Source organism: Cervus canadensis, chromosome 33 (genome assembly GCF_019320065.1).
Source record: "Cervus canadensis isolate Bull #8, Minnesota chromosome 33, ASM1932006v1, whole genome shotgun sequence".
NCBI lineage: Eukaryota > Metazoa > Chordata > Mammalia > Artiodactyla > Cervidae > Cervus > Cervus canadensis.
In genome coordinates, this window is record NC_057418.1 from 26,325,605 (window position 1) to 26,350,250 (window position 24,646).

At 38.4% G+C, this 24,646-nt stretch overlaps 1 protein-coding gene and 1 pseudogene across 16 annotated transcripts in view; both read left to right on the forward strand.

Annotated features, from left to right (window-relative positions):
• Nucleotides 1–24,646, forward strand: part of SCAF8 (SR-related CTD associated factor 8) — a 210,573-nt gene that overhangs the window by 83,356 nt on the left and 102,571 nt on the right. For 11 of the 16 annotated variants that reach the window (XR_006267263.1, XR_006267265.1, XR_006267269.1 and 8 more), the window contains 2 exons: nucleotides 237–455; nucleotides 2,189–3,653. Coding sequence is in view for 2 of the 16 variants with exons in the window: in XM_043457342.1 (XP_043313277.1) it covers nucleotides 237–455; nucleotides 2,189–3,639 (1,670 nt within the window). In the remaining 14 variants the exon portion in view is untranslated. Of the gene's footprint in view, nucleotides 1–236; nucleotides 456–2,188; nucleotides 4,304–10,873; nucleotides 11,036–24,646 lie in introns of those variants that run through there. The other 5 variants (XR_006267268.1, XR_006267266.1, XR_006267260.1 and 2 more) reach the window with 2 other exon arrangements.
• On the forward strand, nucleotides 926–1,023 carry LOC122434245 (annotated as a pseudogene).

The following is a 24,646-nucleotide window of genomic DNA, read 5'->3' on the forward strand; positions in this document are numbered from 1 at the left end:
TTTTCCAGTGATACAGAGATGCTCAGGCTCCCAGAGGTTAGTTTTCATCATAAATTAAATAAAGGGACCAGAAGAGAAGTCACATATGTCATGTCTCACCAGATAATTGGGAGAAGAGGCTAGGAGGTGATTAAAACTTCAGCAAGACTTAAGTTGATCATACTTAATATTTTAACTTGGCACATTAATTGATTAGCTAATTAAATCTGAACTGTATATTCTCCTTCTTTAAACAGCTTTAGTGCAGCCGCCATTATCTATGACTCCAGAAACTGTGAAAGATGTTGGATTTGGGAGCCTTGTTTTACCAGGTGGTTCTGTTGCCAGCAGTCTTGCTACTGCCACTCTGCCAGCTGGAAATGTTTTTAATCCTCCAACGAAACAAGCAGAGCCTGAAGAAAAAGTACCTCATCTTATTGATCACCAGATTTCTTCTGCAGAAAGCACCAGATCAGGTAAAAAAAAAGGAAAAGTTAAAAGAAATTCCCAGAAAGACATAGTTAAATCATAAGTACTACTTCTCTGTATTGGTGTTTAATTCTGAGGTGTCATGCATATGTAACCGATTCAGTGCATGGATATTGCAACTTAAAAAAAAAAAAAAATCACTGTCTCCTAAAATTTCTATTAAAAACAAATTTGGTATTCTATTCGGGATAGTATATATTTTGACACCTTTTTGTTAAGACTTCTCCTTTTTTTTGGCCTATTGGGACTTTTTTAATGTGTTGTTATCAAAATAAGATTGCACAAAATATGTATACCTACAGGACGATTAAAACAAACTAATATAAGGTATAGCTTCTACCAGATAATCAGCTAGGTCTAGAAGATAAGTGTGTTGTTTGAAAGCGGCAAGTCTTTTTTTTTTTTTTTTTTTAATGACACTACTGTTAGAAATGCTTTTGTTAAATAAAGCTGGAGAGTACTCGCTTCGGCAGCACTCTGGAACGATAGAGAAGAAGATTAGCATGGTCCCTGCGCAAGGATGACACGCAAATTTGTGAAGCATTCCATATTTTTTATACTAACACATATATATGGAATTTAGAAAGATGGTAACGATAACCCTATATGCAAAACAGAAAAAGAGACACAGATGTACAGAACAGACTTTCGGACTCTGTGGGAGAAGGCGAGGGTGGGATGTTTAGAGAGAACAGCATCGAAACTTGTATATTATCAAGGGTGAAACAGATCACCAGCCCAGGCTGGATGCACGAGACAAGTGCTCGGGGCTGGTGCACTGGGAAGACCCAGAGGGATGGGATGGAGAGGGAGGCGGGAGTGGGGGATAGGAATGGGGAACACATGTAAATCCATGGCTGATTCATGTCAATGTATGGCAAAAACCACTACAATATTGTAAAGTAATTAGCCTCCAACTAATAAAAATAAATGGGAAAAAAAAGAAACTTCAAAAAAAAAAATAAAGCTGGAGAATCGGTATAAAACCTGACGTTTTAGTTTAACTTAAAAAGATTTCATGTAAAGATTTTAGGTAAGAGCTTCACTTTGTTTTCATATTTAAATTTTACTATGAGTGGTATTTATAATTTTAACTTTAATTTTTATTTACTATCTGGTATACCTTGGGAGGTACAAGTAGCTGACTAACTACTGGAAATTATAGCATTAACAATCATAAATACTGTGAGTCCTCTGTATATGAATGAGTTCTGTTCTGAGAACATGTTTGTAAGTCCAGCAAAAGTTAGCCTAGATCACCAACCAGCACCATTGGCTATATAGTACTATACTGTTAAAGGTTTATAATACTTTTCACACAAATAATGCATAAAAAATAAACACGGAAAATGTTTTTAATCTTACAGTACAGTACCTTGAAAAGTACAGTAGTACAGCATAACGGCTGGCCTACAGGGGCTGGCTTGCGTGAACAGGCAAGAAGCGTTACTGCCTAGAGGAGGGAGAAGAGATGGGGGTGGTGGGGTAGTACCGTGCCCCGTATTGCAGCCCTGGGCAGTGAAGTACACGCGCGGTGCATGCAGGTGACCGTGGGTGCTGGACCTGTGAATGAGCTCGGTGACTGGGCCTGCGCACACGTGTTGGCATCTTTGAAAGTTCACAGCTTGAAGGCTCCTATGTAGGGGGCTTAACTCTATAGTTTATTTTTCACACCAGGGTGATTGATTATGTTTTTTTTTTTTTTTTCTTTCCATTTTAGTGATTCCAAATGATATTTCAAGTGGCCCTGCGATTTTAGGACAGCCACCAAATGTGACAAACAATTCTGGAATTCTGGGAGTCCAAAGACCAAACGTATCCAGTAATAATGAAATTCTGGGAGTCCGGCCATCTAATGTTTCCAGTAGTTCTGGGATTATTGGACCCCAGCCACCAAATATTCTAAATAACTCTGGCATTTTGGGATTACAGCCACCAAATGTGTCAAGTGGTTCTGGACTTTTGGGAGTGCTCCCCCCAAATATGCCTAATAATTCTGGACTTCTCGGGGTACAGCCACCTGGTGTTCCAAGTACTTCTGGGCTTTTGGGAACACAACCACCAGCTGGGCCTCAAAACTTACCCCCTTTAAATCTTCCTAATCAAAGGATGCCTGCAATGCCAATGTTAGACATTCGTCCAGGACTGATACCACAGACGCCTGGACCACGATTCCCTTTAATACAGCCTGGAATTCCACCCCAGCGGGGACTCCCTCCCCCAGCAGTACTTGATTCAGCTCTGCATCCACCACCCCGTGGTCCTTTTCCTCCAGGAGATATTTTTAGTCCACCTGAAAGACCTTTTTTAGTTCCTGGAAGACAAAATGTAGACAATGTTCCTAACCCAGAAAAAAGGATACCACTTGGGAATGATAACATTCAGCAGGAAGGTGACAGAGATTACCGGTTTCCTCCCATCGAACCCAGGGAAGCCATCAGTAGACCGCCCCCGGTGGATGTTAGGGATGTGGTTGGACGACCTGTCGATCCACGAGAAGGGCCTGGAAGGCCTCCCTTAGATGGTAGAGATCATTTTGGAAGACCTCCTGTGGATATCAGGGAGAATCTCGTGAGGCCAGGCATAGATCATCTTGGCCGAAGAGACCACTTTGGCTTTAATCCAGAGAAGCCCTGGGGGCACAGAGATTTTGATGAGCGAGAGCATCGAGTTCTACCTGTCTATGGCGGTCCGAAAGGCTTACATGAAGAAAGAGGTAGATTTCGGTCTGGAAACTACCGGTTTGATCCTCGAAGTGGTCCTTGGAACAGAGGATTCGGACAAGAAGTTCACAGAGATTTTGATGACCGCAGAAGACCCTGGGAGAGGCAGAGGGACAGGGATGACAGAGATTTTGATTTCTGCAGAGAAATGAATGGGAATCGTCTTGGACGAGATAGAATTCAAAACACCTGGATCCCCCCTCCTCATGCTCGGGTTTTTGAGTTTTTTGAAGGGGCCACTTCTCAACGAAAAGGTGATAACGTGCCTCAGGTTAATGGTGAAAATACTGAGAGACACGCCCAGCCACCACCTTTACCAGCGCAGAGTGATCCTGAACTGTATGAAAAACTGGCATCTTCAAGTGAAATAAACAAGGAGAAGAGTGACACAGTTGCTGATATAGAGAGTGAACCAGTGGTAGAAAGCACAGAAACTGAGGGGACATAACCATCACTCAGTAGGTAAAAGATACATTTTGTAAAGTTGTCATCTCTCTGTAATAGATTAATGGCTGACTGGACCATAGTTGTTCACTTTTGTCTGCCAGAATTAAGTTAATCTGATGTTCATGTTCACCTTTCTCTTAAAATAATTGTACAACTGACTTGTATAGACATTGTTCTTAATATGAACATGGTAGGTAAACATTTTTTTATTTTTCTGATAAAATATAAATGTTGCCCCCTGATTCTTTTAACTTCAAGGAAACGAATAACAGCTTGTCAGAGACTTCCTATGGAAGAAAGAATTTTTTTTAGATACTACCATTAGGTTGGATATGGTAATAGATATATTTCAGAATAGCAAGTGATGGTATATCTTATCCATATCTCTAGGCTGCTGCAGAATTTTAAGGTAATAGACAAAGCTGTGATATTTTATGCAAAGACTGGCTCTAAATATTTGAGGAGCACAAATACAGAGATTTTAAAAAGTGATTTTGTAAAATCTACACTCTGGTCTCTGTTTCTCCAAAGTAAGTGTTTGTGATTTGTTCCTCATACTGCAGTGAGTTCAAAAGAAAAAAAGAAAACAACATCAATATTAAAGTACGTTTCAATGTTGGGTGAACTTTGTTTTTAGATGCCAATAAAACTTCTTTGTTTGATAACAGTGTTCTAGGAATTGTATTTTTTTAACCTACAAATTCTTAAAACCATGGATCATTAGCAGCATGTGCTTAGTTGTTGCAGGAGTTTTCTATTACTCTTAGTAACAACAAAGAACCGTGTGTGCAAAAAGCATGTACTTTGATATAAAAAATCATGCAGTCTCATTAGTATATGTGTAATATCTGTGCATATTTATTGTGTAAGTCATATGTAGATTTTTCTGTTTCTCTGTATGTCTGTTTCATGCACATACAGAGAAAAATAGAAAGTTGATAGTTCAGATAATAAAATATTCTTTAAAGCTAGGTAGAAAATTAGAGAAATTTGGCTAGTTGACATTGCTCATAGTTACAGCTCTTAGCCTCTGTGATGGTAAAATAAGAAATATTGTAAAGAGATACATTGACAGTATGGCAGTTCTTTTTTAGTACAGTTAAGCATGAAGTCAGATTTAGCATGGAGCCGAATTTCACGTAAATGCTTGCATTGCTTTCTTTCACATTATATTTGCTATTCTGCATAGATAGTGCTTGTACTTACTGATACTTACTGGTCACTTGCCTAAAGTGAATTCCTTAATTGCACAAAATGTAGAGTTGTGGGTGTTGGTGGACTTAAAAACATTAATTTGTATTCCAGAAACAGTGTGTCCATCATGGGTTTTGTAGGCTCTGCGTGACACTGTTTCAGATTAGCCTCGAAGGTAAACCCGAGTAGCAGAAAAATCGGGGATTAGTTTCCTGTTATATTTATTATTATTTGCTTTTGCATTTCATTTATTTGCTGATTGTTTCTCCTTTGGGTTTTACATATATACACACATATATAAAACCATTGGTGTTTTGTTTTTTTGTTTCTAATGAAGGCTTTCATTTGGTCCTGTGAATAGTCATTTGTTTCCTCTTCCGATAATTCATCATTGGTTCTATTTATCTAAAATTCTTCAGTTATGCTTGTCAAGCTTCCCCCAGAAATGATAGCCATACACCAGCCATTTAAAATTGGGTGGTTTTGCTTACCTCTTCTGATCTAGAGATCTTTAAGGTTCCTCGCCAGAAATACTCTTTTCTTCTTACATGTTCTGAAATAGAAATAGTATGTTATTTATTTATTTTTTTTTTGAAAAGTAGATGAGAATGGAAATCTGGTGTTTATTTCTAAGGTCATTGAATTCAGTCCAGTAATTTGAGTTGGGTTCATATCATTTCCTTGGGGTAATGGGGAAAACTGGGACACTGGTACAAAGTTTTAATGTTATGGAAAGATTCGCCTTGCCCTTAAGGAAATTATATTAACTGGAATTTCTTTCAAACCATTCAATACTTTAATTACATTTATCATTATTAAAATTGACATTCACTTGTATTAAGTAGCCACCAAAAAAAGGGAGACTTTTCAGTGAATTTTGATCCCAAGCTTTTTATCACCCTTGGGCATTCACGTGCAAACTTGAAAACAAAATGTGTACAAGTATTGCACTGGCCTGAAGATTCTGATGGTGGAAGTTTGCTGATCACCTGTCAGTACTGTGTCCTCGAGACCCATCTTGAAAGTGTGCGACACTGTCACAACAGCTGAAACACATTTACGTGTAGTTACGCTCACTTTATCCTCTATTGTTGTGTAATATTTGAGTGAAAGGATAGTATTCATCCTGATACCAAATTTCCAAAACTGATACTTGGGCTATTTTTTTTTGATGATGGAGAGAAAAGGTAACTGTCTTACTTTGCTAAATTTGACTTGAGATCTGTCGCATTTTTGACACTTGTGGTCACAGTGCTGCTGTCACTGGAGTGCTAGCAATTAGAAATGTGCCGGGAGTAACCTGAGTATTTCAGTAAAATAGTTTGAACTGCAGGCAGTAATTACGTCAGACGTGAGGTCACATAGTTTTTACTTGTGACAGAGAATGATACGGCTTCCTGTGGTGTTAGTAGATTGCAGCATTAATAGACATTCATCTTTACATTTTTTTTTTTTTGTCTTTAAACATTTCATTGAACATTGGCTTTTGTTCTTAGCACGGATGCATATACTGCACTTTGGTCCTGTGTATTGTAGGTAGAAACTTCTTTTAAAGCAGGGTGGTCTTTACAGCCTGTCATCAGTGAAGTGTTAACTGTAGTTTTATTTCGTTGTATAGGGTGGACAAAATACTAGGAAAGCATTGTAAGATGGAGTAGTATAAGATTGCTTGTTCAAAACTCTGGAAATGACTTCCTATAATGTTTAATTAATACAGTTACTATTTAAGCTATACGTTCTTACCAGGACAGTTTCCTTTGTTCTGATAATTTAGTTGCTTCCATAAATTTGTTGGCCATTTTTCACTCATACAAAATACAGCTTTATGGAGTGACACATTTGGGATTGTTTTGGGAATGGGGCAGTTTTGTTACATTTATTTTTTTTTTCATTTATTTTTATTAGTTGGAGGCTAATTACTTCACAACATTGCAGTGGGTTTTGTCATACATTGACATGAATCAGCCATGGAGTTACATGTATTCCCCATCCCGATCACCCCTCCCAATTTTGTTACATTTAAAAAGAATAAGTTGCCTCTTTTAGTTTGAAAAAGTATTTTTTAAACAAACACTAGTTCATCAGATCTAAGGTGCCATTAATTGCAAGAAGCACCATTCAAAAATTTAAAAATTCTTCCAATATGGCATGCCAGTGATTATAAGATGCATTCGTAATTCAGGAATGTCAAAATGTAAAACGGGTCTTAGAATCAAAGAAATACGGTATTTCTTTGATGTGTTTATATATATATAATATATATGTGTGTATATATATATTCCATATATATTCCCTTACTCATTAATGATTTAGGAAAATTTTTGATTTTTTTGTCATTGTATATATTTTAGATGGGCACAACATTTAGTGAAAAATTTAACTTTCGATTAAAAATAACTTTGTTATACCTTATGTGCCTTCATCATTATTATTGGGTGCTATGTTAATAAAATGTTTTAAGGGCTTTTAACTCTTTCAAAGAAAAGCATTAACATATTATTCTTTAAATGTAGGAGAGGAGAGCAAGTGTATGTTCTTTTTTAAGATAGGCAAAATAAATTAAAATTATGTAAGCAATCATAAATACTACAGTATAGCAGAGAATTATAAATGTTTCCTTAATTGATGATGCTGTGGTTTTATAGGAAACATATTTTAAACCATAAGTAGGCTCTGAAAAATTTTTTTTCTGCTAATGAAAAGTCAGGTTACTACATTTTTTAATGGGAGATTTAAAAACAAGATAGCTTGACGCAAACTTTGTGGAACTAGAATTTAAATTATTGGCCCAGATTGTTTTCTTTGGGGGGCCTACTTTAAATAGAGGGTATGGGTATTGAAAGCTATTTGAAATGCACTTTCTCTGTGGTTCTTGGCCAGGAAATGTGTGACAGAGTCAACTTTGGAGCTCTTTGAAAAATATGGGGTTGGGGGGTGGTCACTGCAGACTTACTAATGCAGAATCTCCCGGGGAGATACATATTTATACACATACACAAACACACACACACACACCTTCCATGTATTACCACTTTAGATATGTTAAAATCTGTAAATATGTAACATACCCTACACTTGAGATTTTCAAGTTTTTTTTTTTTCTTAGTAAAATAGTGACACAGAGTTTTTACTGTTTCAATAAAGTATATACTTAATTGTAGTAATTGGTATTGGCAGATGAATAAAAAAGTCCATCACAGATGTTTTACATTTGAGTTAATCTAAAAATGAATTATTATAGCAAGAAAGGGATGGGAGGAAGTATAGGAGATGGTTTTGTAAGAAGTATTTTTGACTCAACTGAAACCTTGTTATACCTCAAAGAAAAATTTACTAGATACCATGTAATTAAATGCTTTGATTATAGAAAGTGCCCTTTTAGAACAAAACTGCAAGTATTATCAGGGATTAGGAGAAAGGTTACTAGTAGGACTACTTAGATGTGGGTTGCACATCAAAAACTAATGCAATCCAGTGCTTTGTTTTGGCATGAGCTTTGCTCATTTTTCTTCCGTCTTCTTAGTTCTCTTTTTCACCAGGAGGCTCTTTGCCTCATATGGACACTTAGAATCACTCTGCCTTGTTCTAGTCAAAATACAGAACAAATAATCCAAGTAACTTATTAAAAAATACATGTAGGGTGTCAAAGGGGGTAAAATGGTGCTAATGGACTAACTTTAGATTGTACGAGAAGCATTAGATGCTTCAGTCAGTAGGATGACCTGTAGTGAAGGAAGCTGAGAACCCAGGTAGGTGGTAGAGTGCACACTTGGAACTTGTGACCTTGGGCCCTTAGTTTTGTGAGAGTAGATGAGTTCGTTTCATGAGCATATTGAACTTAGAAGAGCAGTGGCAGGATGTAGAACTTGGCTGGGCTGTGATGTTTGTCCTTGCACCCCTGTCTCACACACCACACCCCCACCCCCACCACTGGGCAGCTATCACTCTTTTGTCTTATTTTTTCTGCCTTTCTCAGAATTCTCATCCTTCTCATAGCACCTCCCATCCTCCTTTTTCACCCATCATTCCAAGCAGAGACCATCAGTTTGGATCTGTCTGTTGAAAGCAGTTTGCTGCTCCCTTGCTTAGTGATTTCTAAGGTCGTTTCCAGTATTTAAATACCTTAAGTCATTAAGTTTTGTCTTCTGTAAGAGACCAGCTTGAGGAAGCAGGCTGGACAGAGAGAAAGGCTAATAATATTGGAACACTTTTGAAGAGAACACAGTTCTTACTGCCTTTAGGTTTTCGTAACTGGCTTTAAGGTTTCTAGATGTCTGTCTTTGGCCAAGTGACTGCATCTCTCAGCATCATTTCTTAACAGCTAGCCTGCAGGCTGTCGTCTTCTTTTTTTTTTTAAGTTGATAATATTAGCTAGTATTTAATAGACATACACCATGTGGCAAGAACTGGGGTGATTTTATTAGCGTCATAATGTAATCCTCATTGACAGTCCTGTGAGGTATTTGTTATTTTAATATCTCTTACAAAACAGACTTAATATCCTAAGGTCTCACAGCTCACAAATGTTTCAGCAAAGATTGAAACCCAAGTCTGTCAGATTAAAAACTTACCACTTAGTATTAACTGCCAGGTACATGTGGCAGAGACTCACCAACTATTAGTTCCTCTTCTCTTTAGAAAAGGCAAATAAATTTGGTGCGGAAGAGTGTAAACTTGAATAGTCCTGCCAGGCTTATCCTTAAATAGGGAAAAGCTGCAGTGAAACACTCAGCTGGTGTTGGCGATTGTTCACGTGTCTGTGGCGCTTTCTTCTCTTCCAGTGGCTGAATGTTTACTTCAGCTTCATTTGCTTAGATTCTACTTTCAGGATTGTTCTTTTCCTGAAGTGGTACCATAGCATGGTGTTGTTAACTTTTAAGTAACTTGCTACTCCGGAGGCAGGTTTGTATTGCATTGATATTAAAGATTTCTTTTTGAAAGCACCTTTTTCCCACAAATTAAACAAAATTTCAAAACTTTTTTACTCTTGAAAATGTTTTAATCCATGTAAAGCAGAACCAGTGATAGGTTGCAAATTTATATTTTAGGTTGTGGCTTTGGCAGCTCCTCTCTGAACTGTGCCGGTTATACACTGTATATTTAGCCAAAACTTAGTACTCAATTTTCTTGTGTATAAAACTCCTATATTAGGAATATTTTGTGACTTGAAATAAATATGTAAAGTTAGCTTTACACATACATAGTAAGCCTTCAGTGTTAGTCTTTCTTCACCACTTGAATTCACGTAGTCTAGAGGTTAGCTGTTGTCTTTGGTAGCAGTGGATAATTTGCAGTTATTTTACTTTCTTAGAATATATAACCTGATTCTAGGTTTTCTTCAAGTCACTAAATTTAGGTTCTTTTGAGGTTTAATCCACAGCGTGTCATGGTGCTGGCCTTTGGTCACCTTTTCCGAAGTCTTTGCACATGTGATTCTAAACATTGTGGCCATATTACTGCCTGATCCACACATCAGGGGAACATGCTTACCATATCTGTGAATTATTCTTCCATTTCTACTAATCTTGCCAAAGTTAATTACCATTTTGCTTATGTTATTATTTGAAATAAAAAGTTCTTGCTTTTGAACAATTGGTTTTTAGTGACATGAATCTTGTGTTTATTACTGAAGTCGGGTCAGTTTGCACATTAGTAAGAAGATACTAGTAAAATCAGAAGACTTGTACTAAAAATTAAAATAATCTTTGAAAGTATGAAAGATAACTTACGTAAGAATTGTTCTTTCCTTCTCTGGTGGTTGAAACTTTGAGCTTTTTAGATAGGCAAGGGTAGCATTTACACATCTTAAAAAAGTCTGATTTAATCATATCATATAGCACTGTGGTCATACCCACCGTAAAACATTTAGAGATTTCTAAGTAGTGAAACTATTGGGGCTTCATTTAGGAAAATGTTTTTTTGTAGAATGTATTTAACAATATATGAATTACAGCCTTTTTAATTTTTTTAGATCATACTACTTTCTGCGTTGTTAGCCAAATAGTCTGTTGACCATATGTTAAAACTCCTTCTCATTACAGGGAGAAGGGTTTAAGAGTGGAGGAGAGAAAAATTTTAACCTCTGTGTCATGGACATTCTGTATCATTTATCTTCAGAAACATAACGTTCTGTAGGAGCCATTTCCCTTCTTTACAAATGAGCAAACTGAAGTCCACGGTCACACAGCTTTTGATATGTACAGGTATTTGAACCCAGGTTTTTGCTGACTAGGCAAAGCTGTGCTTTACTTTAAAAGATACTCTTGGACGTGTGCTAAGTCGCTTTCGTCGTGTCCAACTCTTCGCAGCGCTATCGACTGTACCCCCCCAGGCTCCTCTGTCCATGAGATTCTCCAGGCAAGAATACTGGAGTGGGTTGCCATGCCCTCCTCCAGAGGACCTTCCCGACCCAGGCATCAAACCAACGTTATGTCTGCTGCGTTGCAGGTGGATTCTTTAGCACTAGCGCCACAGATTTTAATTTTAACACATGGCCTATATAATTCCATAGAGCTGCTGTAACAACATACCAGAAAGTGAGTGACTTAGAGAAACTGAATCTCTTACAGTTCTAGAGGCTAAAACCTGAAATCGAGCTGTTGGCAGGGCCATGCTCTCTCTGAACACTCTAGAGGAGAGCCTCTCTTTCTGGAAGTTCTCAGCAGTCCGTGTTATCCTCGGCTTGTAGACACATCACTTTAGTCTCTGCCTCTGTCGTCAAGTTGCTGTCTTGGATCACGTGTCTTCATATTACCTTTCTTTTATGTCTGTCTGTGTGTAAATTTTCTTTTTAAATTAGATACGAGTTATACTGGATTAGGGGCCCACCCTACTCCAGCATGACCTCTTCTTAGCTAATTATGATGACTCTGTTTCCAAATGAGGTCACATTCTGAGGTACTGGAAGTTGGAACTTACACATTTTTGGAGGACGCATTTCGTGACCACCTGTGACTGAATTCTGTAACTATTTAAGATCTAAGTACATAGACTTTGGTGGCTCAGACGGTAAAGCATCTGCCTGCAATGCAGGAAACCCGGGTTTGACCCCTGAGTTGGGAAGATCCCCTGGAGAAGGGAATGCTACCCACTCCAGTTTTCTTCCCTGGGGAAACCCATGGACAGAGGAGCCTGGCAGGCTACAGTCCTTGATGTCCCAGAGAGTTGGAAACGACTGAGTGACTGACACTTCCACTTTCAAAGAGACATTGAATAGTTTAAAACAGACTTTGGGAAGATAGTCATATTTCAGAGTGATGAAACACATCTTTGTAGAATTTCATTGTTAAATATGATAGACACTGCCTAGCTTTTTAGGTGAATTTGTAATACCCATAATTTTATGTTTTTTAGTCATACTTGAACTAACAAATTGGCAAAGAAAATCCAATAATATTAACATTATATAGCAAAGTATCTCCTGCAATTTTTTCTTGCACTTAAAATGATTCATGCTGACTTTTAAATATGAAGGTTTTTTTTTAGACTTCATTAAATATAGCTCACTGAAAATATGCAGTGTGTTTCATTTCTACTGTTTCTTTTTTATAGCATGTTAGCATTTTTTGTTTTGTCCAGATTTTCTGTTAAGCAAGTGATAATGACTGTCATTTTGCTATTTCACTGGTTTGTTGGAAATAGTTTTCTCATTTACCAAATAAGTTAACAATTTGTTATTTTCATTTAGTAGTATAACCTTAATATATTTCTCTTTTTTTAATCATAGTTATTCAGCAAAATCTTTGAAAAACAGCTTTGTAGCTGACTGACTCCAAGTTGTCTGAATATATAAGTCTTTACTCAATAGGTCTTTTAACAGTGTTCCCTATGACTTGTAGAAATTTGAACAGGCAGTTCTCCTGATTTTCATTTGAAGAGCAACAAAGCCCTTAGGACACTGCCTGGCTTGTAGAGTACATTGGTGTTTGCTATTGTTATAATCATCCAAAATGGCTGAGACTTTGTGTGTGCTAAGTCGCTTCAGTCATGTCCGACTCTGCAACCCTATGGACTGTAGCCCTCCAGGCTCCTCTGTCCATGAGATTCTCCACTGCAAGAATACTGGAGTGGGTTGCCATTTCCTCCTCCAGGGGATCCTCTCAACCCAGGGAATCGAGTCCGTGTCTCTTAGCTCTCCTGGCGTTGGAAGGCAGGATCTTTACCACTAGCACCACCTGCGAAGCCCAGTAGAGACTTTGGGGGCATGCAAATCAGTGTTGTATATTAATTGCAGATAATTAAGGGATAATTTATGCAGATTTTATATTCCAAGCCCACATCAGGGAGGGGATGGATGAAGTTACATGTTCTTGGAGCTTTAACGCTCCAAAGTTTTCCTGCCTCTAAAGCTTACTTAGTTATTCAAGCTGTATTTGTGTTTCCGGTCCAGTCTTGAAACACAGGAAGTCTGATTTTCTAGGCCAGTGGCAAGCCTGCTGGCACACCTGGCTTATCAATCAGGAAGGGATGGCAGTGATCTAAGAACAGTTAGAAAACTTCCTTTCTTTGGTTGTTGTTCGGTTGCTAAGTTCATGTCCGACTCTGCGACCCCACGGACTGCAGCACACTAGGCTTCTCTGCCCTTCCCTATCTCCCAGAGTTTGCTCCAATTCATGTCCATTGAGTCGGTGATGCTATCTAACCATCTCATCCTCTGCTGCCCTTTCCTTTCGCTTTGAATCTTTCCCAGCATCAAAGTCTGTTCCAGTGAGTCAACTCTTTGCTTCAGGTGGCCAAAGTACTGGAGCTTCATTTTCAGCATAGTTTCTTTTGTTGATTGTCTAAATATGGGAAGGAATACAGAGACCAGGGAGAAACAAATAGTCTAGAGTAGCCTTGGGGCAAGGTCCTGTTTGCCCATCAATACACACAGCAGTGTCTTTGAGCTATTCGGCAGATAGACCCCCTCCAGGTGGGAGAAGTTAACAAGGGTATGCTTCCCACAGGCATGTAGGGCACAGGCCAGCTGGACCTATGTCCAGATAGTAACAATTCAGAGGCTAAAAGTAGTGTTCCTGACTTTCTTACTCAATGAAGTAGGAACTTAACGTTTTAAGAGTAGATATTTTTTCATGAGACTTGAAAAAGGCTGATTAAGGTGAAAAAAAGATTTACACTTTTCCCATGAATGTATTCATACTAGAAAAAAACAAATGTTGAGAATTTTGGCGGTCCAGTGGTTAAGACTGTGCTTTCACTGCTGAAGGCAAGGGTTCGATCCCTGGTTGGATAACTAAAATCCCACAAGCCACGCCATTTGGGCATCTGACAAACAAAAAAAAAAAAGTTGTTAATTGCTGAAATAAACGAATTAACTTTTAAAAAATTGTGTCTGACTCAATCCATTACATGGGAAAACCACATTTAGAAACATTTTAGAACATTTCTGTTAGACCTTGTATAATAATGAGACTTGTAAAACATGTTGAGAGTTATTTTATCCAAAATGAAGTCTGTCAAATAAAATTTGAGATCTCAAAAGAGATTATCTATTTGAGAGAAAGAAGTGAGGTTGTTTTGGTCATTCATAGCAACCAGTTTAGGAAGACAGCAGGGATCTTGGTTTCATTGCAAATCATGAAATACCACCATAACCATAGTTACCTGTACTTCCAAATATAAAGCAGTAATTTAATTTCTCATCAGAGCTTTAAAAAAAATAATAGCTAGACTCTTAAGAGGATAATGTAAAATTTAATTGTTACCTTGATATGGAAAGCTCAACTTGGAATGCAGCAACCCCTTCATCTGAGTCACAGCCGTGCTCTCTGCCACACGCTACACACATATGGAGCTAGGACTCAAAATGAAGAGGTCTGAGGACAAAGTAACTCATCAGGTTCACAGTTCAAAGCCTTTGTTGTGATTTGAGCTGTGTGTTAAATGCTTTCTTTATAACATGACTTATACTCTGAGCAAATAGAATCAGCAGTGTACATTTTAATTAATGGTAGATGAAGAGTGATTTCTAAACTAGTATCAGTGTTCAAAGGGCCAGAGAAGGACTTCTCTCACACCAGTATTTTTCATTTAACTGATAATAATACTAAGTAGGGTGTGTGGGAATATTTATGGATGAAGCAAGAATTCTGAGTGATGGGGGATTCAGCTGAGAAACTATGGGAATAAAGGCACTGACTAGCCTTTGGATTTCATGAACCTCCAGGTGTGATTATTCTAACCCTCCAAGGGCTGTAGACTAGCGTATGGCCTTGTTTCTAAAGCACTCAACATCAGATGGAAATGATTTTAAGAGTATATGGTGGTGGTTTAGTCACTGGTCTGACTCTTAGGATTCCGCGGACTGTAGCCTGTCAGGCTCCTGTGTCCATGGGATTCTCCAGGCAAGAATACTGGAGTGGGTTGCCATTTCTTTTTCCAATTAAGAGTATATAGGAGTAGTATAACCAGGTCTTGAAAACAGTCATGACATCTAAGTCAAGAGAGTTGAATAAGGCTGACATTTTGTGATGAGTCATTAAGCCCTTTCAAGGTTCTCAATTGGAGTTTCTCAATTTCTCCAAAGGAATACTTTGCTACTTTTGCCTTTGTTCCTAAAAGCTTAGATAGTTCTGTATTCCTTTTTGTAGCTCTAGTGGTTGGTCTGGTGGAAAAAGAGAGTGAGTTATTGACTACTTACTCCTTGTTGTTGGGATTGTTGTCAAATACCTACTTTGGCACCTTAAACAAAGCACCTCTTTTGGCTGGAAGTGGTGGAGCCAGGTTGATTTTTAATAGTAAAATTTTTTTTTCCATTGCTCAATGAGTAGTCTTACTTTGCTTTTGTTTCTGTCTTGACTGTTTACATTTTTAACATTTGGAAATGGTTTCTAATAATTAAGGGCAGGAGGAGAAGGGGATGACGGAAGATGAGATGGCTGGATGGCATCACCGACTCGATGGACATGAGTCTGAGTAAACTCCGGGAGTTGGTGATGGACAGGGAGGCCTGGCGTGCTGCGGTTCATGGGGTTGCAAAGAGTCGGACACGACTGAGCGACTGAACTGACTGAATACAACTTAGAGTCTAATGCAGCACACACACATAAATATATGCACATGCATATGTATATATATCAGACACCTCAAAGAACCTTTAGCAAGCCTTGTAGATTTTCTTTTGATCCTTTACAATGGTACTTGAATGTTCTTTCAGGAACCAGACAAGTTAAAACCAGTCTCTCTTTCTGCCTTGAGTCTCACATCTACTTATCATACTTGTAGTTTTTAGGAATTAGATCTTTAAAGCTGGATCTTTAAAGTTGAATCATCAGATTCAACCCAGTCTTGAAAAAAATGACTCCTTTAAATGCCCTAAGAAGTGGAAATTAATACGTGTGTGTGTGTGTGCACACGTGCTTAGTCAATCAGTCGTGTCCAACTCTTTGGGACCCCGTGGACTGTAGCCCACCAGGCTCCTCTGTCCATAGGATTTTACTCAATACTACATGTATTCTCAGAGAACAAGAGAGCTGCCTTTAATTTTTTAAAGCAGCAATATTTCTGATAGCTGGCTTAAAAAGAAAAAGCAGTAGATTCAAATGATTTTTTAGTTATGATTCATCTTCTGGTTTATTATAACCTAGTAATAATCTAAATAATCTAATAATCTAAAATTATCAGGACTATCTAGCGCTGTCCATACCATCAGTACTGTGGTTCACTTTGTGGATTTTCTCCAGCTGCTTCTTTGGACCAGCTGGTTCCAAACAATGCCAAAAGTTAATTGAGACTGAACGACTTCAGAGAGAAGACAGGAGTGAGAGGAATGCAGCAGTGGGCACGCATGTACCCCTTCTTGGCCTTCTGACGTGTTGGATATTCACTGTTCTGTCAAAAAGAAACCTTTAATTTTTCTTTTTTGTGAATTTTTTGAAGGCTGTTTTATGGCTGTGCTCTTGGATGTTGTAACTTGTGAACCACCGTTCTGAACTCCTTTTTATCAAACTGATAAATTCAAAGTAAAATACATGATTTCATTGAGCCATTGGTGCATAGGATGGATTGATAGGAATAAAGACAGTATGTTTGACTCATCATGTATTTAGAGTTCATATTTGAAACCCAAGCAGTAAACCTCTTAGGGTGATGATAAACATGCAAAAACCCCAGACATTTATATGGTTTTAGAATTTAGCCCAGGAAAGAAAACTTCACGGGCGCTGCTGCACGCGGTCTGAGGTACACCTTTTGCGTGCTAAGTCACTTCAGTCATGTCCGACTCTTTGTGAGCCTGTGGACTGTAGCCCACCAGGCTCCTCTGTCCATGGGATTCTCCAGCTGAGAATACTGGAGTGGGTTGCCATGCCCTCCTCCAGGGGATCGTCCTGATCCAGGGATTGAACCTGCATCTCTTATGTCTCCTGCATCGGCAGGCAGGCTCTTTACCACCAGCGCCACCACACCCTTGGGCCCTCTTTAATGTTGCAACTTATCCTAGTAAATGAGAATTGGTAGTGTTTTCAGTGGTTCTTCCCACACCCCTCTGCTCTAAGCATTTTACAATCTGGAATTCACTTCTGTTAATGGGATTGCTGAGGCCTTAGCAGCCTTCTTGCTTCTGGCTTCCTTGTATTCTTCTGATCGTGAAGCTTTCATTGTTAATTAAAAATCCGTGAAGCCCCAGGGGCAGGACTTGACGTATTTTAGGGTGCCTTTTTCCTATAACTTGGACAATAGAAAGAACCCTGAGTCTGGGGAAAGTGAGCGTTGCAATCCTCATCAGTGACAGAATTTGTTACCTTGTATTGGCGCTCTAATTTTTATCTAGAGCGAGGTTAAAATGTATGGAAGGTGTACCAGCATTTTCCTTCTTTCCTCAAAAGACATATATATTTTACAGGTACAGCTGGGACAGATACCGTTGATCTGTCCAGGGAGTCTTTCCTGCTAACAGCCGTGAGTTTTTCACTTCTCTCTCGGCAGCCACTACTAGTCACAGTTATTAGCGTTAGAACTGAAACCACTTCATTGTGGCATTGAAATATTTTACCATTGACAACCATGTGCCTGACTTGAATAGTTAGCCCAGCGTCCTCTCAGTTTGCAGTGTACAGTTTTTAGTCCTTAAGGTGACATTATATGATGTTACTTTCCATTGACGAACACTGTTCAGATATTCCTGTTTGGTGCCTCATTTGAGATACAGTCACCTCTTGTATCATTTAGTCAATTAGCTGTTCTGTTCCTGAATTTTAAGTAGCTTACAACAAAAATAGTACTATAGGTAAGATTATCGACTCACTTGAATCGATTAAAGTGTATAGTGAAGTTTTTTTCTGCTTAATGTTCCTCGTGAAATAATTTGATGCAGTAGCTTGCAGCAGTAAATAGATGATGAGGGTGGTTGTTTCATCAATAGCTGAGTTGTGAGCGAGGTATTGGAACCCTTAGATTTGTTAAATATAATTACTTATATCTAGGCTGTTCTTTAACTGTACTTACATTGCCTTCCTCAGTTCTTAACACCTCTCAGCATGTTTCCAAATCATGTGCACTTTTCATTTGCCTTTGGGGGAATAAAAACAGAACCTGACGGCTTTAGAGATAACCCTGATTGCTGTATGAACATGTTTGCCTCCAGTAAATTGTTTTGCTCACTTGACTGTAGGCTTATGTACCATTTGTAGTCAGGTTTTGGGTGAAGTGCATGGGCTTTTCCGTATGTTAACGCCCCTTATCAGAGCTCATCGTATAGAGACCTCAAATGTGCAGAAAGTGGAAGTGTTGGTCGCTCAGTCGTGTCCAACTCTTTGTGATCCCATGGACTGTAGCCCGCCAGGCTCCTCTGTCCATGGAATTCTCCAGGCAAGAACACTGGAGTGGGCTGCCATGCCGGGCTCCCTGATCTGTTTATCTTTGCCTGGCCCTCTGTCTGATGTCTACCATAAACACCATGTGATTTGGCAATCTGATGTAATCTACAGTTCCTCGAGAGTGCTTTCCAGCCTGTCTTGCTGTTCCTTCTGCCTGAGTGGGAATGCTCGTCTTCTCCACTCTGCAGACTCCTTTTTATCTCCAAGTCTCTGTACAAGGGCCACAGCTTCAGCCTTTTCTGCTCCCCCTGGGAAAGTAGCCCTTCTCTTCCGTAAGAGCTGAGATCAGATCTTATTTATCCTCCTAGTGAATTGCCTGCCTCATAATACACATTCAGTAAAAACTTTGTTGAAAGAATAAGTGAACGTTGAAAAGAAGTTAGAGTCAAAAAAAAAAAAAAAAGATCGCTGAAATCTATAGTGAAATCAGTTCTCAGCTATACAAAGCCTTAGACCTTCAACTGCAGCAACGCTCTTGGAAGCTTGATAGAAACTCAGAATCCTGACTGACCAGCAGTTTCCCTCCCAGACCTGCTTACTTATCAGTCTGTGCATTTTAAGAAGTTCCTCAGGTGATTTGTAGTAATTATAAAATTTGAGAAATAGGATTCTAGGTCATTTTTTCCCCAACAAATGTGGAATTTCCTATGTTCAAATGGAATATATATACACATATGTGTGTGTTAGCTCAGTTGTGTCCAACTCTTTGCAACCCCATGGGCTGTAGCCCACCAGGCTCCTTTGTCCATGGAATTCTCCAGGCAAGAATACTGGAGTGGATTGCCATTCCCTTCTCCAGGGGATCTTCCTGACCTAGGGATCCCCCAGGTCTCCTGCATTGGAGGCAGATTCTTTACCATCTGAGCCACCAGGAAATATATATATATATTCCCTCAGATGGTAAATCTTGGGATGGGGGTGGGCCTATGGATCTATGGATTTGGATCAATTCCTGGATTCCCTTTGGCCCTTTCTGATTGGGGAGGGGGAGGTCCCAAAGTTTATCTTGGCCTCAATTTACCCTGTAGGTACTGGCAATGTGCCCCGTAAGGAATGGTTATAATCAAGTATGAAAGGCTTAGAAAAAAAAAGTCTTTGGTAAATGAGACGAAAAGAATGAAAACTAACATTCTATTATTTAAATGTTACTGTAAGCAGTGTGACTCAGCTCTGCTCTAAGATGAACATACAAAGGTGAATCGTGTTAAATAACACAATTTTTGTGTAATAGGATTTTAGTTGTAGTATTAAATTTTTTATAGCACAATTTTCAAAAGTTTTGGGAAATCTGATATTTTTGAATAATGGTTCTAAAAAGAAAAACCAGGAAGGCTCAAAGTTAGATGTTTTGACCAGACATCTAAATTTCTGAGTTTCCTTGCCAGATTCTTTGAAACTGTTTTCAAAACTTTAAATGCTAAGATTTAAATTTGATTCTAAAACAAAAATGCTAGAGGTGTAAGCGTTGGAAAAAGCATCTTGCCACATGAGTTTATTATTGAAATAGAGGAATATAGTAATTCAGCAAATACTGAGGAATACATATATTTTAAGTTCTTTGATAGGTGAAAGTTTGTGATAGCAGATGGTTGAGGATGATTGTAAGGGGTTGACAGAACACAGTCCCTGCCTTCAAGTTTACCTTTTAAGTGGTAAACTCTCTTTTCAGTATGACCTGTGAATTGCAGTCACTTTATACAGGACGTAGCTGAAACAGAGAGGACTCCTTGCTAGATTTCAGTGAGAAGATGCATTTTGATTTCAGCAGATTGACTCCCTCCTAAGTCTCAATACCCTTATCCATTAAATGAAGATAATAAAAATATCTATCTAGAAGACTTGTTTTGAGGACCAAGTGAAAATACATGCAGAGTGCTTAGTACAGTGTCTAAAATGGACCGACTGCTTAGTAACTTAGCTACTGAGGCTCTGTGGCAGTTATGTATGACTATAGAGAATCTTTCCTTCTGGCTTCCTGGGTTCTGCGTCCCTTCTTCCTTCCTTCCTTTTTATTAATCTATTCAGAGCCCTCATCTGTGGATTTGAGAGGGAGGCTCTCTCAAATTTTTAGAAGTCAAGTGTAGATTTCTTTGGAAGTTTATTTTTCCTCATTGTCGTCCTCCTCCTTCAATATAAATAACCCCAGTCTGTCTCACTTTTTTAGTTTCCAGAATATTAGTGGTGTGGCCCTTTTATGGCACGTTGCCTCTCGTTCAACATCTGCACTGCGCAGTAAGAAAGTGCTTAGTCATATGTGGCTATTTAAATTACTAAAAATTCAGAATTCTCTTAGCCAGTCACACCACCCACACTTAAAAATGCCCAGTAACCATGTGTGGTTGTGGCTCCCAAATTGGACAGCCAGAAAGTTCTATTTTGTAGCGCTCTTCTAAAGAATGGTGATTGCTGATCATAGTGGACCCAAAAAGTGGGTTCTTTACCTAAGCAATTTTTTTTATTCAAAATATTCTTCCCTCTACTATATTATTTAAAAAAAAGAAGAAGAAAAACACCTATTACCTTTGGTTATTTTCCACTAAAGAGTTATAATGCTTGAACAATTTTAAAGTTTTTTTCCCTTGAAGTTTTAAAATTTGTAGACATCTTTAAAATGCTGTTTATGATAACAGACAACAGTGTTGCATTAGATTAAATATATTCAGTATTCATTTAGAGTTTCCATACTGCAACTAGGGCTTACCAGGTGGTGCTAGTGGTAAAGAATCTGCCTGCGAGTGTAGGAGGTGCTGGAGACGTGGGTTCGATTCCTGGGTCGGGAAGGTCCTCTGGAGAAGGAAATGGCAACCCACTCCAGTATTCTTGTCTGGGAAATCCCATGGACAGAGGAGCCTGGTGGCTGCAGTCCATGGAATCGCAAAGAGCCGGACACGACTGAGCATGCACACATACACCCTGTACATTATTATTATGGCAGACACGTCAGCAGACAGGCCGTGATTTTGAATAAGCCAGCCAAAATAACAAAAAGGCTAAAAAGTTTCTCTACTGACTGCTTCTGGCAAATGTACAGTGAATGGAAGTAGTCAGTTATACTAACATTCCAGATTGGTTTGCCAAGAACCAACCTATAAATCATCCCAGAAATTTCCACATGAGTACTTAGTCAGAATCCTCCTTTTTTAAGAAAGTTCTAGAGCCCCCAAAATGATATTTCTTATTTGCTGATTTGTTTCTACAGAAACAAATTGGATTTATAGATATGTAAGTAAATGCTGAATTCATTTTCATAGTGTGAAATCTATTACTACTATTGTTGCCCTGTTTAGTTTACTGTATAATTCCTGATATGCAGCCATATTCTCTAGAATATGGAGAGATAGCTACTGTAAGTAGTAAATGTAGGATTTATTCTGAGAGATTGGGAATCAGATAAGAATTGAAGAGAAAGTAAATAATCCCCTGTTGTTGTTTAGTCGGTAAGTCATGTCCGACTTCTCTGTGACCCCATGGACTGTAGCCCGCCAGGCTCCTCTGTCCATGGGATTTTCCAGGCAAAAATACTGAAGTGGGTTGCCGTTTCCTTCTCCAGGGGATCTTCCCAACCCAGGGATGGAACCTTTGTCTCCTGCATTGGCAGGCAGATTCTTTACTGTCTGAGCCACCAAGGAAGCCCCTTAATGGTTTTGAAAACAGCTTGAATGGAGATCATTGGCTGTATTTTTAAGACATGGCAAAATTTAGAGAGATTATGACTTTTACCCATGATAGCGGACAGAGGTAGCAGGTTTTTTTTTTTTTGTAAATACATGTGTAGTTGACCCTTGAACAAAAAAAAGGGGTTCCATACAAAGATTTGTGTGTAACCTATAATAGGCCCCCCATATTTGCAGTTCCACATGCATGGATTCAACCAACCTCAGATCACATAGTACTGTAGTTATCTATTATTGCAAGAAATTCGTGTATAAATAGACCCATGCAGTTCAAGGGTCAGCTCTAGTTGCTTCCATATAAAAAGTTTGTATATAATTCTCATAGTGTTTATACTTTCTACATCTCCACAGAAGTGCAGTAAACTAATTTGAGTTCAAAGAGAATCAAGAAGGGCAAGTTGCTTCATCTCTCGATCTAAGTTCTCTTATGTAAAACAGCCAATTATGTCTTCCTCGGGTGTTTACTTTGACGTCTTAAAATGTAATGCTTGGTACTAATACAGGCTACAATATGGTTGAATCTGTAAAATACCCCGTGAGTGTTCAATCACTCAGTTGTGTCTGACTCTCTGCGACCCCACAGACTGTAGCCCACAGGGCTCCTCTCCATGGGATTTTCCCAGGCAAGAATACTGGAGTGGATTGCCATTTCCTCCTCCAGGGGATCTTCCCAACCCAGGGATGAAACCTGTGTCTCTTGCATTTCCTGCATTGGCAGGCAGATTCTTTACCAGTGAGCCAGCTGGGAAGCCCCTTGGAAAATATTATGTTTAAGTAGAAGAATTCAGATGCAAAAGACCACATAGTGTATTATTTATTCATGTGAAGTGGCCAGCGCAGGCTAATCAGTAGAAACAGAAAGTGGATTAGTAGTTGCTAGTGGCTGAGGGGGAACGGAGGGAACTGGTGGGTACTAGTTTATATTTGGAATGATGAAAATGTTGCAAAATTAGGTAGTGGTAATGGTTGCACAATTTTGTGAATATGCTTCAGACTACTGAATTGCCCACTTAAAAGGGTGAGTTTTATGGTCTGTGAAATACCTCAGTAAGAAAACAAAAATCTGTAATGCATGTAAAGCGCATTATTAGCAGGACCTGAAACATAGTAAACTCTCTCTAAAGAATATCTACTGTTATTAGGAACCGTTTGTGAATTTGAAGAAAATGCAGGAAATCTAGCAAGTATAACAGTTAGCATTTTATTTTAATACTGAAACATTTATAGGTGCCTTAACCATTCAATAGTATATTTTAATTTTTTTTGTCAGCAGTAATAGTATGTATAATGTGAAAGATGTTTTTGCTAACACTAGATTCCAAATTCAGATGTTGTAACAACAGGAAAAAATTCCACATTTTAGTCAGTATTATTTCAACAGTTTTCTTAGTATAAAAATAAATATCATTAAAATGGTAAAATTTAATATTCTGTGTATTTTACCACAATTTAAAAGATGATAAATAAATACCAAGCCTAATAACAATTTTTTATCCTTAGATAGTCTCCACTTGCCATGTTTATAGACCTATTCTTTTTATTAATTCAAAAAAAGATAATCATAGAGATAGAAGTCTTTAATGATGACAGATGATAGGTATCCTCAGTTTGGAAACTGTAAAACCAAAATCGTTAACAGCTAACATCTCATGATCATATATGCCAGATACTGAATAGGGTACACAGGAAATAAACTCCTTACCTTAAATTCATCTCACAGTGTTAGTATGATGAAAAAAATAGATTCATTGCTTTTGGTCTTGGTGGGGGGGTGGGGCACATAAGGCCTTAACTTCTCATCTTAGTTGTAGTATCAGTGTCAGTGACTTTTACCAGTAAAAACTCTAACTTTCAGAGAAGAAATATTATAAACAGGGGAAAAAAATCATTTTTGTTTTAAAAGACTCACCTAAGAGGGAATTGAAAACAAAGACAAAGACAATTTACTGAGTGAAGCTGTAGTGCCTACAAATGTGCTTGAAATAGTTACTCAGATATTTGATGATCTGCAGGTATTCCTTCAGGTATAATTTTATAATAAAAACATGAAATTGTGGTAACTATTATCTGGTCGATTATGACTAGTATTTTGTTTGAGTGGGAGTTGAGCAGGTTAGAATGGAGATAGCGAGAAATTCAGTGTTACTGCATTCAAGGAACTTAGAAAGTTATTAAGGGACGGAAGGGTGTGGAACTCTACAGAGCAGTTGTCGTAAAAGGTGAGGTTAAATATACTCAGAGGCTTCACTATTTGGTGAAGGTGTTTGAAATGATGCAGCTAATAAGAAAAGGGATGCAGTGGAGACTGAAGTCAAGGTAGTCAACT